Raw genomic sequence first — 12784 nt, 5'->3', positions numbered from 1 at the left:
CGGATAGCGGGGGAAACCGGTAGTGTCCAAAGATTCAATGACCATTTGGGAATCGGATGGCAGAGGGGAAGAAGCTGTTCTTGAATTGCTGAGTGTGTGCCTTCAGGTTTCTGTACCTCCTACCTGATGGTAACAGTGAGAAACCGGCATGCCCTGGGTTGCTGTTGGTACTGAATAATGGATGCTGCCTTTCTGAGACAGGCAGGTGTATTTTTCTCACATACACCTCCCTATCTAAATCGTCTCTTAAAAATCTCCAATGCTTTTGCCTTCACCACCACCCCAGGCAGTGAATTCCACAGATCCACCATTCTTTGTGTAAAAAAAACTTGTCCTTCACATCACCTTTGAAATTACCCCCTCTCACCTTAAATGCATGCCCTCTGGTATTAGACATTTCAACCCTTGGAAAAAGATATTGTTTGTCTACTCTACATCTATGGCTCTCATAATCTTATAAATCTATCAGATCTCTCCTCAGACTCCACTGCTCCAAAGTAAACAACCCAAGTTTGTGCAACTCCCTGTTATAGCACATCCTCTAATCCAGGCAACATCTTGGTAGATCTTTTCTGCTCCCTCTCTAAACCCCTGACATCACACCTATAATGAGGCGAGTAGAACTGTATGCAATACTCCAGATGCTCCCTAACTAGAATGTTATATAGCTGCAACATAACTTCCTCACTTTTGAAATCATTGCTCTGAGTAATAAAGGAAAATACACCATATGCCTTCTTAACCACTCTAGCAAAGTGTCGCCACTTTCAGGGACCTATGAACTTGGATCCCAAGATCCCTCTGCTCATCAACACCGTTCAGGGTCATTTGACCTATCAAGGTGCAACACCTCACACCTGGCTAGGTTAAGCTCCATCTGCTATTTCTCTGCCCATATCTGCAATTGCTCTATATCCTATTGTATCCTTTGCCAGTCTTCTACACTATTCACACCACCACCAATCTCTATAATGCCTGCAAACTTACTAACCCACTATCTACACTTTCATCCAGGTCATTTATACATACGACAAACAGCAGAGGTCCCAGTACAGATCCCTGCAAAACACCTCTAATCACAGACCTCCAGCTGGATTATCTATCTTAATGCTCTTTAAGACACCCAATACAACTTCCTTCATTACCTCAAAGTGCCCTAGCATATCAATATATTCAACACTGACATCACTATCCTCCACATCCTTCTCCTTGGTAATTACTGATGTAAAGTACTCATTAAGGACCTCACACACATTCGAAGTACATTTAATATCAAAGGATGTATAAATTATATAACCTTGAGATATGTATCCAAGCAAATGTTTCTCCCCTCCATCACTTTATCCTTGAATGGTCCTACCCCCTGCCTAGTTATCTGATATATAGCAACACACATCAAAGTTGCTGGTGAACGCAGCAGGCCAGGCAGCATCTCTAGGAAGAGGTGCAGTCGACGTTTCAGGCCGAGACCTTTGATGTGTGTTGCTTGAATTTCCAGCATCCGCAGAATTCCTATTATCTGATATATAGAACACCTTGGAATTCTCTTTAATCCTGCTTGCCAAGGACTTTTCACGGGCCCTCCTGGCTTCCTAAGTCTCTTCTTGAGTCCTTTTCTGGCTTCTTTATAATCCTCTAGGGCTCCATTTGATTTTAGCTTCAGAAGCTTTACATACTTTTCCTTTTTCTTCTTGACTAACTTCATCAACTCCCTCAACATCCAAAGTTCACATACCTTGACATCCTTGTCCTTACCTCTGACTGGAACATACATCCCCTGTACTCTGTCCAGTTGGTCTTTAAACACCTTCCATATTATAGAAGTGGACTTGCCCAAAAACAGCTGTTCCCAATTAACTCCCCTAGTTCCTGTCTAACTCTCTTGTAATTTCCCCTGCTCTAATCGAATACTCTCCCACAAGGTCCATACTAACCTTAATCTCTAACTATCTTAAAACTCAAGGAGTTGTGGTCACTGTCCACCTCCTGGAAGGTCAGTCACCTGGCCAGGCTCATTACCTAACATCAGGTCCAGTACAGTCGCACGTCTTGTTAGACTATCTACATATTGATTTAAAAACCCTCCTGGATGCACCTAACAAATTCTGACCCTTCTAAATGTTTTGCACTCAGAAGGTCCCAGTTTATATTACAGAAGTTGAAGTCCGCCATGACAACAACCATTTTGTTTTTACACCTTTCATTAATATGCCTGCATCTCTGTTCCTCAATGTCCTGGTGGCTGTTTGGGGGTGGGGGCAGGGGGTGGTGGAATCTGTAGTATAATCACAGAGTGATTGCATCCTTCATCAAAGTTGCTGGTGAACGCAGCAGGCCAGGCAGCATCTCTAGCAAGAGGTGCAGTCGACGTTTCAGGCCGAAGTCCTGACGAAGGGTCTCGGCCTGAAACGTCGACTGCACCTCTTCCTAGAGATGCTGCCTGGCCTGCTGCATTCACCAGCAACTTTGATGTGTGTTGCTTGAATTTCCAGCATCTGCAGAATTCCTGTTGTTTGTGATTGCATCCTTCCTATTTTTGAGTTCTAACCATATAGACTCAGTGGACAAACCCTCCATTATGTCCCCCTCTGAAAGCAGCTGTGATACTATCCCTGATTAGTAATGCAACTACCCCACCTCTCCACCTCCCTTTCTGAAATATCGAAACCTTGGGATATTAAGCATCCATTCGTGTCCCTCTCTCAATCAGGTCTCTGTAATGGCCAAATAAGATTTTTCAAATGATTTCTCTCACCTATCATATAGAGATAGGGTAACTAATAAGACAGTACTCCAACGTGCCCATATAAAAAGATCATTACTAAGAACATTAAATGAGAGGAAGCTTAAATTCCTGGGCCATGTCATCAGAAAGAGAGAAATAGAATGCCTTCCATTACAAGGCCATATGCCTGGGAAACATGGAAGAAAATATATGGACACTGTGAAAAAACTAATAGATCTAAGTGTGTGAGATATCATTGACGCTGCATGGGATCGTTCGATGTGGGAAGCCATGATCACCCAGGCACGTAACACGCAAGGCACATGAAGAAGATCATATAACTATATTTAAAAAAAAACTTTGCATGTTCATCTGAAAAAAGATTTAACAAATCAAATTCCTGCATAAGAAATATAATTTGTATAATTTATAACATATTTTCCTTCAAAAACATATGCAAATAGTCTGACTTCTGAGAACATTTTCTACCTCTGATAAAAAGCAGCTTACAATGAAAGGCCTCACAAGTACTAATTTTCCTGTAGGTATCAGCAAGTACTGTTCCCTGCTTGAGCTGCGATAACGGTTTAAAGAATGTAAATGGCACACTTCACCTTATATTTTTGAAAGGAAAGGACTCAATATTCCACACAAGTCACAACTACAAATGACCACTTCAAATAGTATTATCAACAAATCAGATTAAAAGCATTTTATTCTAGAAATTAAAGCCACTAAAAGGAACACAAAAACAGAAAATCATATTGTTGCATTTTGGTGAAAACGTAATCTATTTCTGTGAATGAATAACAAGGCAATCACACTAAGACCCAGCTTAAAACACACAGTTGCTTCTTGGTATGCGAAATGTGATGATTGTAGCGCCAATTCCCATTTAGATCTCCGCCAAGAATTTGCAACAGTGAGTCCAAATACATCAAAAGTAGTGCTATGGCATTTTGCCCACTGATCCAATACAATATAAAATTGTATTTCATACTTCCTCACTTATTTCTAAAGTGAATTTGAAGTGATAAGAATTGCTAGTTTGAACTAGATCAGGGATTCTCAACCTGGGGTCCAGGGACCCCTTGTTTAATGGTATTGGTCAATGACATAAAAACGGTTGGGAACTCCTGGTCTAGATTATTGGCTCATGTTTACCTGCTGAGTATTGCTTTCTGCGGCTTTTGCATCCAACTGATCTTGCAGTTGATGACATTGAACTTCCTTCAGATTCAGCCATTCCTGAAGTTGCACTAGCTGCTCTTTAGGCACCATGGAGCAGATACGTTCCCGCACTTGTTGAAGTTCTTGAAGATTTTGTGTCTGGCTCAGTGTCAGGCTTGAATTTGATTGTAGCAGCTATGCAGAAGAATGTAATTAGTAAATGAATGATTCACTTATTGTACTATATGCTATTGCTAATTACACTGTGATTCAAGCACTCCTCTCTCAAGCCACCTCAATTCTGTTAAAGTGTTAAAGATCCAAACTTTCAAAAAGACATGTTAACACAGAAATAGCAAAACAATTAGAGATAAGAAAAAATTAAAGACCATACATGAAAGAATGCTCTGCTATAAGGTAAATAAAGGTTTTAACAATTACATATATTGAGTTATCTTTTATTAGCCAAATTACTGTTTAACTTTATTAATAAATCTATTTCATTTTACCTGCCAAATCCTCATTCCCTTCTGTCATATCATCAATGTAAACAATAATATTATTCATAAGATTTACAATAAATTATATGAAATTAAGTTTGTTTTCAAGAACATTTTAAAAATGAACTTGCTCTTTAAGTCCTTCAGTATTTTTAAGCCTCTATATGATGTGTAGCATTTTTAAAAAAGGTATATCAGTTATAAATATTTTACCTTCCATGCTTCAAACTGTTTTTGCATGAGATCAAGCTTCCGATTTTTTTTACACTGCCACGTGGCTAAAATTGTGACTATAATAAAAAAAAGAGAACTCCTTCTCAGATACTTCAGCCAATGGTTTTAGCCAAGTCTTACGCACTTACAAATTTCAGCTTCTATTGGAAATGGAAGTATGGGTGTATTGTACACAAATGAGAACACCCTATTTAGTGCTCTGACTTTGGAAAAGTGTAGTGTTCTGATTTCCAGGGAATCACCAGAAATCTTACTTGTATTCAGTAATCAAGGACTACTAGTGTGAATAAGGGTTTATTCCCTATAAATCAACATTAGAATCAACACTAATTCTTTCTCTGAACATTTTCCTTCTATTGCCTCATGGAGCATGGCCATAAAGGTGATGTATTATGTTAGCCAGAAACAAAATAAGAAGGCCAATTTTTTAATGTTTTGCCTTAGTATTTAAATTTTCAACTATTACTCCAAGACTAGCCAGCAGAGTTTCACGCAATCTGGAAAATTCCCATGATTGATCCACGTTTATGCTGAGTAAGCTGGTCACAATCAGAGTCACAATTAGAGGACAACTGGTCTCAGGAATTAGTATGACCAGTGATTTAATGACTCAACAAATCAGGAATGATGAGCACTATGTCACATCCGCTTAAATTGGACATGCAATTAAGCACAAGGTCTTTAATCAGTCTGCTAAGTCTGCATAAGTCATGCTGCTCTTCACTTCAGCTTATCCTGCAGCTAGACCAACATCTCACCTTCTGTCTATCCAGATGACATTTATTCAGCTAAAGCTACCATGAGGTTGGTAGTGGCGGATAGTTGGTCATGCAAGGTTGTTATGAAGACTGGTTTGTACTGATGGAGGGAGTGGAGGAGTAAGTGTTTGGATATATTTGTCAGATGTGTGGACTAACTGAGTCAAGGTGAGCCTTCCAGTAACAAGACTAATGTGATGCTCTTCCTAACTTGCCTTATTAAAGTAATCAACATTTTCTGATTTATAATGCAATTACTTCAATGTTAAATATGCTCCCATAAATAACAACAGATGGTATTAAAATGTTGAAATAAAGAACATCTGTTGCTAGTTTTAACATAATCATTCAAAATGCTAAATATAATCACAAAATAAAATATTTATATTTCTTGAGTTTCTTGAACCTTTGTAAGTATTGTAAGATTGCTAAATTCAATTGCATAGTGCTATGATAAAAATACAAATATGCACTAGAAATTAGAGCCTTTCTTCAATAGAACAAATTGTTACATTTTGGAAATTTCAAAACAAAACTAATTGAAAGAAAAACACAGGGAAACTAGGATAAATGTGGACTGTTTTTACTTTTAGCGAAGCAAGCACAATGCAGTGGCATAATCACATCCAAAGCATAGGAAATACTAAATTGTCCCATTCAGGCCTAAGGATTTCTTACTCTTGTGGGATAATATCTTTCCTGACAAGAGGGAGTCACTCTGCTTGACAGATAAGACTTGTGGCTGTGAAATAATCTCAAATTCTAGGGCTTGCTCTGTGGTGGTTATAGGAGTTGAATCTGGGACTGCAGGAAGTGGTTCTGACAGCTCTACACACCTTTCATCTCCTTTCTTCTCTCTTCTCCAAGATGTTCTTGTTATCTTCTGAACATGTAGTCCGTTTATTTTTGTCTGCTCAATATGCTCTTTGTATATGTCTTACTTTGTTATATGTTTTGCAATTCTTGCCTTTAAATCTGCATTGGTCTGGTGTATGGGAGGCCCTGCCACAACAGTAACACAATTTGTTTGACCAGGCAGGTTTCTGTTTTGACTTTGCAATTTTGTTCATACTCACTTTCATTCCTGTCTGCAACTCAATTGTACCTCTGGCTTACTATTGATAAAGCAATTTCAACTGCTCTTTTAAATGTGAGTTGTGATTCAGTTAGGAGTTTTTTTTTTAATGCTTTTCGCAGGATTCCACAAACTAAACAATCTCTCAGTGCATCATTAAGCCCAGTCCTGAACTAACAATGCTCAGACAATCTCTTCATTTCAGCTATGTAAGCTGAAATGGGACCCCCCCACTTTTGATTCCGCTTATGAAACCTAAAGTGTTCTGTAATCAACAATAGTTTCAGTTTAAAATGTTTCTGCATTGTTTTCATGACATCAGCAATGCTAATTTCAGCTGGTTTGGTTGGAGCAGTGAAATATTCAAGCAACTGGCATGCTCTTCCAGAACCAGAATCAGGTTTAATCTCACCAGCATATGTCGTGAAATGTGTTGTCTTTGCAGCAGCAGAACAATGCAATACATAATAATAGAGAAAAAACATGAATCAGTTTGCAGAAAAGTTGTTCCTGAATCATTGAGTGTGTGCCTTCAGGCTTCTGTACCTCCTTCCTGATGGTAGCAATGCGAACAAGGCATGACCTGTGTGATGGGGGCCCTTAACGATGGATGCCATCTTTCTGAGGCATCTCTCCTTGAAGATGTTCTGGATACTATGGAAACTAGTGCCCATGATGGAGCTGACTAAGTTTACAATGCTCTGTGGCTTATTTCAATCCTGTGCAGTAGCCCCTCTGCTCCATACAAGACGGTGATGTAGCCAGTTGGAATGCTCTCCACGGTACATCTGTAGAAATTTGGGAGTGTCTTGGTGACATACCAATCTCCTCAAACTCCTAAAGAAATATAGCTGCTTTGTAGCTGCGTCAATATGTTGGGTCCAGAATTGCTCACTCTTTCCACTTCTGATCCCTCAATGAGGGACTGGTGTGTGTTTCCTTGTCTTACCCTTTCTCAAGGCCACAATTGGTTCTTGGTCTTACTGATGTTGAGTGCAAGGTTCTTGCTGCAACATAACCAGCTGATATAACTCGCTCCTGTATGCCCTCTCATCACCATCCAAAATTCTGCCAACACCACCAAAACTGGAACTCGTTTCTCAATGGCTATTTCATTTGCTTTAAAAAATATCTAAATTTGTTCAGTAGTATACAAAATTCAGTTATCCCTTGTGCAGTTAAATGTGTTTATCTTTCCAATTTAGCTAGCCATCTCTGCTATGTTTAATTACGATTATTATTACCTAGTACTCGTTGTTTATAAATCTGTGAATTTTGTCCATTTTCCATTATTTTTAAAAAATCAAATATCTCGCTGCGCTTCCGAAGAGGGGAAAAAAAGAGGAAAGAAAGAACGTGCCGCTCTTCAACAAGTAGGTAGTCATCTCAGGTTCGCTTTAAAGCGTACTCATTGCCACTGTTATGTTTTGTAACTCCAAAACACAAAACTGATTGGGAAAGAAAAACACGGAGTCTGGGATAAACGTACGCTTCGCTCTTACGCATGCACATACAGCACGGTGGCGTAATGACATGTGTCATTCACGTATTTTTACATATAAACTGTAATGGTATGTAAACAACAAAGAATGCTTAATCACACAATACATTTACAATATTGCTCATATTACCGAAAGTTTAAATACACAACACAAGTAGATTATGGGGTGATACGGAAGGATGGAAAGGGTAGTGAGAAATTCCTTCAGTAGCTGAGAGATTGACAATCATCTCTGTACATGTACAAGCTGAAAGAAAATTAGAAGTAATGGCATCAGCAATTACTTTATAACTTATGTTATGAAGTTGTTTTCAATTCCACATAAGTGATTTAGTGGACGCACAATCATATGCGAAAATAAAAATCAAAACAGAAATTGCTGGAAGCAGTCAACAGGACAGGTAGCATTCATACGGTGAGAAACAAGGTCAAGGTTTAATATCACTGATCCTTTGTCAATATAAACTGATAAAGAGTCCTGGACCTGAAACACTGATTCAGTTTTTCTTACACCAATGCCTCCTGACCCACTTTGTGCTTCTAGGATTTTCTACTTTGATTCAGATTTCCTGCATCTTTTGCTTTTTATTTCAAAATATTCAGGTTTAGATTGGGCGAGTGAGATTAAACTTTAACAGTAAAAATCTGACATAGAATGACTTGTTCTGACATTGTAGATTTTGTTTTTGTAAACAATAGATAATCTGAATAGGATTTCAAACAGCTTTATTAAGAATCTTTGCACCCATGTTAAAGGATGTAAAATGATTTTGATGTGATTTTTCTTGCGCATACCTTATCATTAGTCTCCAATAGTTGGCTTTCTAGGGTAGCTTGTTTCTGTCGCAGCATCTCATTTTCTACATTAAGGACTTTCAGTTCATGTTCAAGTGAGGACATCAGACTTGTCTGTTGGGATAATGAGGTCTCTGTGTTACAGCAGAACAGACCAAGAAATAATTTGAATTTGACTTGGCTTTTAACTGCTGGTTGCATCAAGGTCATAATATGAATATATGGAGTGCATATCCAAAAGCATTTACAAAGCTCGACAGTGTCAAGGCAAACAGCCCATTTGACTGATATTTTCTCCTCCAACAGAAACTTTCACTTCCGCCATCACTTAAGTACTGTGTTTAATAGAAGCACCTTCCAAATTCCAGCTACTACCATGAAGAAGGAAAAGGGTAGAGGTGACTGGGACAACACATTTCCCTCCAAACCACACCTCATCCAAATTTGTAAATACATCACTGCACAAAGCTCCTATGCAAAGATAACCAGTCCTCTGGCAATGCCCTTTAACCCTAGACTATCCTATTTTTCACCATTGCTTATGTCCCTATCTGTTTCCATTAAACCATCTACACTTCCTGCAGTGGTTGCAATGCAGTCAGTCCTGTTTATATCAACCCAATGGTCCATCTTCATCATCCCATATTTCATGTAAACATGCTGATAATCATGATAATCTACATCTACAAAATTTGGGTCAGGTTAATAAACATATTGACCTCTTTGGTATCATCTTGAATGTATGACAATTATCATGTATTCTATCCACTTTGCAAAAACAATTTTTCGGATAGACCCGCACATTGTTCACCATAACGTTTAGTTTTTGCTATAAACTTTGGCATCTCAACTGCTGATTGTATCTCTGTTCCTGTTTCTGATTTTGGTAAATGGATCACAATAATCCTTGTTTGAGGTTTAAATTTTCAGCTGAGAAGCTTCTCAGTAATATATCAGAGCATTGACTCTGTTTTCTAAATTCTCGTGGAGCATGTCTGTCTCCATTCCACCACATCTCATCATTCGATTCCTTGCCTCTGCTACCTAAATCTTCAACTCTCCACAATTAGGGGTGAACAATTAAGTGTTGGCTCCGCCTATGAAGCCAACATCACTTGAAAGATTTTCTAAAAAAAAGTCTAAAATGTTGTTCTCTATTCTGATAACATCTTAAAGAGTGATTTTGCTTCTGGTCATTACCAACCTTCCTGGCGAGATCCTTCTGAATCTGATCGTATTCTCTCTTCATGCATAGTTTTTCCTGTTCAGCAACTTTAAGCAAGGTAGACTTGGTGTAGTGTTTCTGGTGTTTCAGTGTTAAAACTGCAGATTCCAGTTGTTTGATCTGTGAAAAGAGAGAAGAACTGTACTCAAATTTTGAAATGCACAATTCTATCCTATGCAGATTTCCAGCAAGGTCCAACTTACTGTTAAAGGTACTTATTTTTATACAGATGTTTTTCCTGTACTTAAATTACTACGAATGGCTGAAGTGAACTTGTCAGAGTTTTCACGAATTGAACAGTGCTGTGCAGTTCACTTTCAGTAGCAAAATTTGCACTATTCTCATTTAATAAATAATTGCCACGGTATCGTCAATTACAATCAAGCATCCATGTGGAGTCTTTGGATTGGCCTCAGCAAAAAATGAAGAATCAACAAGCCTTTGAACATACACAAGACCAACAACACAGAAAATGCTCAAGCTAGTAATGGTGAAAAGAGATTAAAATCAGTGAAAAAGTGATGACTGAACGAATTGGGTGTTACATAAAATTTCAAAGACGGTAGAGATGAATGAAGGAGTTCATGGAGGGAATCCCAGAAAATCAAGCCAGAATTACAGAGGGCTTTGGGCCTGAAAATAACTCCTACAATTTTAAGATAAAAGGATGCGGTGCTGATGAGACTGTACGTTGCTCTATGTGTACATTAAATATATTTGGTTTACTCTTTTATTATTTCTCTACTGTTTGCTTTCACTATGCCCTTCAGTCTAAACTGAGTATATCAAAAGACCTCTCTCTCTGCTAAATATTCTTTTTCATTGGCAGGAAATGGATCATTTGAGTTTAAGACTGTTTTATGAATTTCAGTAATGGGTTGGAATGGGGATTATGAAAAATAGGAGGGAAAGGAATTCAAAGGACAAAGCAGACTTTTAGTACTCCTAAAAAGTCTCTTCAATATAATTAAATATTGCTGAAAGAAAAATATTTTGAAAGTTAGCACGGATATGCCAACTGAGAGGTTGTTTGATTATTTTCTCCATTACTTTCTCCCTGGCAACGTGCAGCTCTTCTTTTATGTGCTGTTCCTCTTTCTGCAGCCTCTCATTTTCCTCCCGTAGTAATCTCTGTTCTTCTTCCACCAGCTGAGCCAGATCATCCTGGTAGAACTTTTTCTGCTGGTGTTGAAAATCTGCAGATTGCAAATTAAGCTCCAGCTCCTGATTCTGAAAAGCATAGCAAGAAATCAGTGACTCAATCAAATAATCAGAAATTAAGTCCTTATTGAATGTTTTGCAAGAGGCAATTGATTTTGTATTCTTTTCCCTCCTTTATCATTCCCATTCCAACCCATTGTGGAAATTCACATAGCATGGGGAAGAAGTCCATTAGAACATTCAGTCCTCACTGGATAAAAATTCCAACACTCCCACCTCACCACTCCCTATTCGTACATTTGAAGGAATGACGTTCGGAATGCACGCCTACATAGATGTAGGGAAACACTAGCTCTTGTGCACCCATTGGGTGTCTGTATGAACTTATTGACAGAGAAGCTATGTTTGGCTGTGCACCTGATACCGTGAAACTCTAATCAGCAAGGATCAGCCGTTAGTTGAGAAATGGGAAAGGAGAAAGCAGGGAACATGGCAAGGGAAGAATATTTGAAAAATGCTATGATTGCACTTTACAGTGAATCTCAGATTAAAGATCAAAATATAAGTATGCACATGATTTACTCTTAATTTAAAAATGCTACAGCAGAATTCAGAGAACACTTAAGTGGAGTTATACCTTGTCTTTGGTAGTCTGTAGCTGTTTGTGCAACAACATCACTTCTTTTTTCAATGCCTCCTTTTCCTGTTGAGCTACCCGGAAGTCTGATTTCAGTTTTGCTGTCTGGAGGTTGAAATTTTGTAAACTTTCTTCCAGATTCTGTACCTAAAGTACAAAGCATCTATCTTAATAAAATTTATTCTGTTAAATTTAGCAATTAACATTTGAAAGATTATTATCGCTGACAATAGATACAATGCATTTCAATGCTTCATTTGCTCCTGACTTGACGTTACTCTTAACAAAGCTAAAACTTTGTGCAATTTCCTACGGATGGTCCCAGTACACAAGGCAACTAACTTGCAAAAATCTATGCCACCAAATCTGTGTCATCAAAATGCAACAGGCAATGGGTATGCAAACAAGGGATTTCTCAATGGGATTTCTGTGAAAGATGACTTAATCCAACTTTCTCATAAATAGCATCTCAGGACATAGCCTGAAAGGCAAACTCTGTTTGTTATTTTGATTGTAGTATAGTACACATGGAGTATAAAAATACAATTTTTATTCCCCCAATTCATTTACAATACCTGCTCTTGCGATGCAGTTAGCTGGGCAGTTAATCTTTGAACTTCTTGTAGTGAATTCTGCCATTCTTGTCTGAAATTTTCAGTCTGCACCTCAACAATGTTCATTTTAGCAATCTGTGTGTAATTATAGGCGTACAGTTATAAATGATTATCCAGACAATTAGTGAGCAGCCACTGATTAGTATTTGTTATTAAATATGTCTCACCTTTTCAATGCATCGGTTCACTTCATCGTTCAATGTTTCTTTCTCTCTGATCAACTTTTCATTTTTGTGTCTTAAAGCAGTAACTTCATCTTCCAGTTTGTTATATTTGGAGAACTAGAGTTGTAAAATATACATATTGATTTTTTTTAACAAAATGGACATTTATAAAATTGCAAAGATAGTCTTTGATCATGAAGCACTTGCTTTAATTACTGACACATT

At 38.0% G+C, this 12784-nt stretch overlaps 1 protein-coding gene across 4 annotated transcripts in view; it reads right to left on the bottom strand.

Moving 5' to 3' along the window:
- Positions 1-12784, bottom strand: part of nin (ninein (GSK3B interacting protein)) — a 157737-nt gene that overhangs the window by 3449 nt on the left and 141504 nt on the right. For 3 of the 4 annotated variants that reach the window (XM_072269274.1, XM_072269285.1, XM_072269279.1), the window contains 7 exons: positions 12563-12676; positions 12357-12470; positions 11782-11928; positions 11034-11213; positions 9963-10103; positions 8759-8872; positions 3890-4090 (listed from right to left, as the gene is read on the bottom strand). In XM_072269274.1, coding sequence (XP_072125375.1) covers positions 3890-4090; positions 8759-8872; positions 9963-10103; positions 11034-11213; positions 11782-11928; positions 12357-12470; positions 12563-12676 — 1011 coding nt within the window. Of the gene's footprint in view, positions 1-3889; positions 4091-4608; positions 4686-8758; positions 8873-9962; positions 10104-11033; positions 11214-11781; positions 11929-12356; positions 12471-12562; positions 12677-12784 lie in introns of those variants that run through there. The other variant, XR_011887335.1, reaches the window with a different exon arrangement.

Source organism: Mobula birostris, chromosome 1 (genome assembly GCF_030028105.1).
Source record: "Mobula birostris isolate sMobBir1 chromosome 1, sMobBir1.hap1, whole genome shotgun sequence".
Taxonomy (NCBI): domain Eukaryota; kingdom Metazoa; phylum Chordata; class Chondrichthyes; order Myliobatiformes; family Myliobatidae; genus Mobula; species Mobula birostris.
The sequence above is the reverse complement of the archived record's forward strand: the minus strand, read 5'-3'. Positions and strand labels throughout refer to the sequence as shown.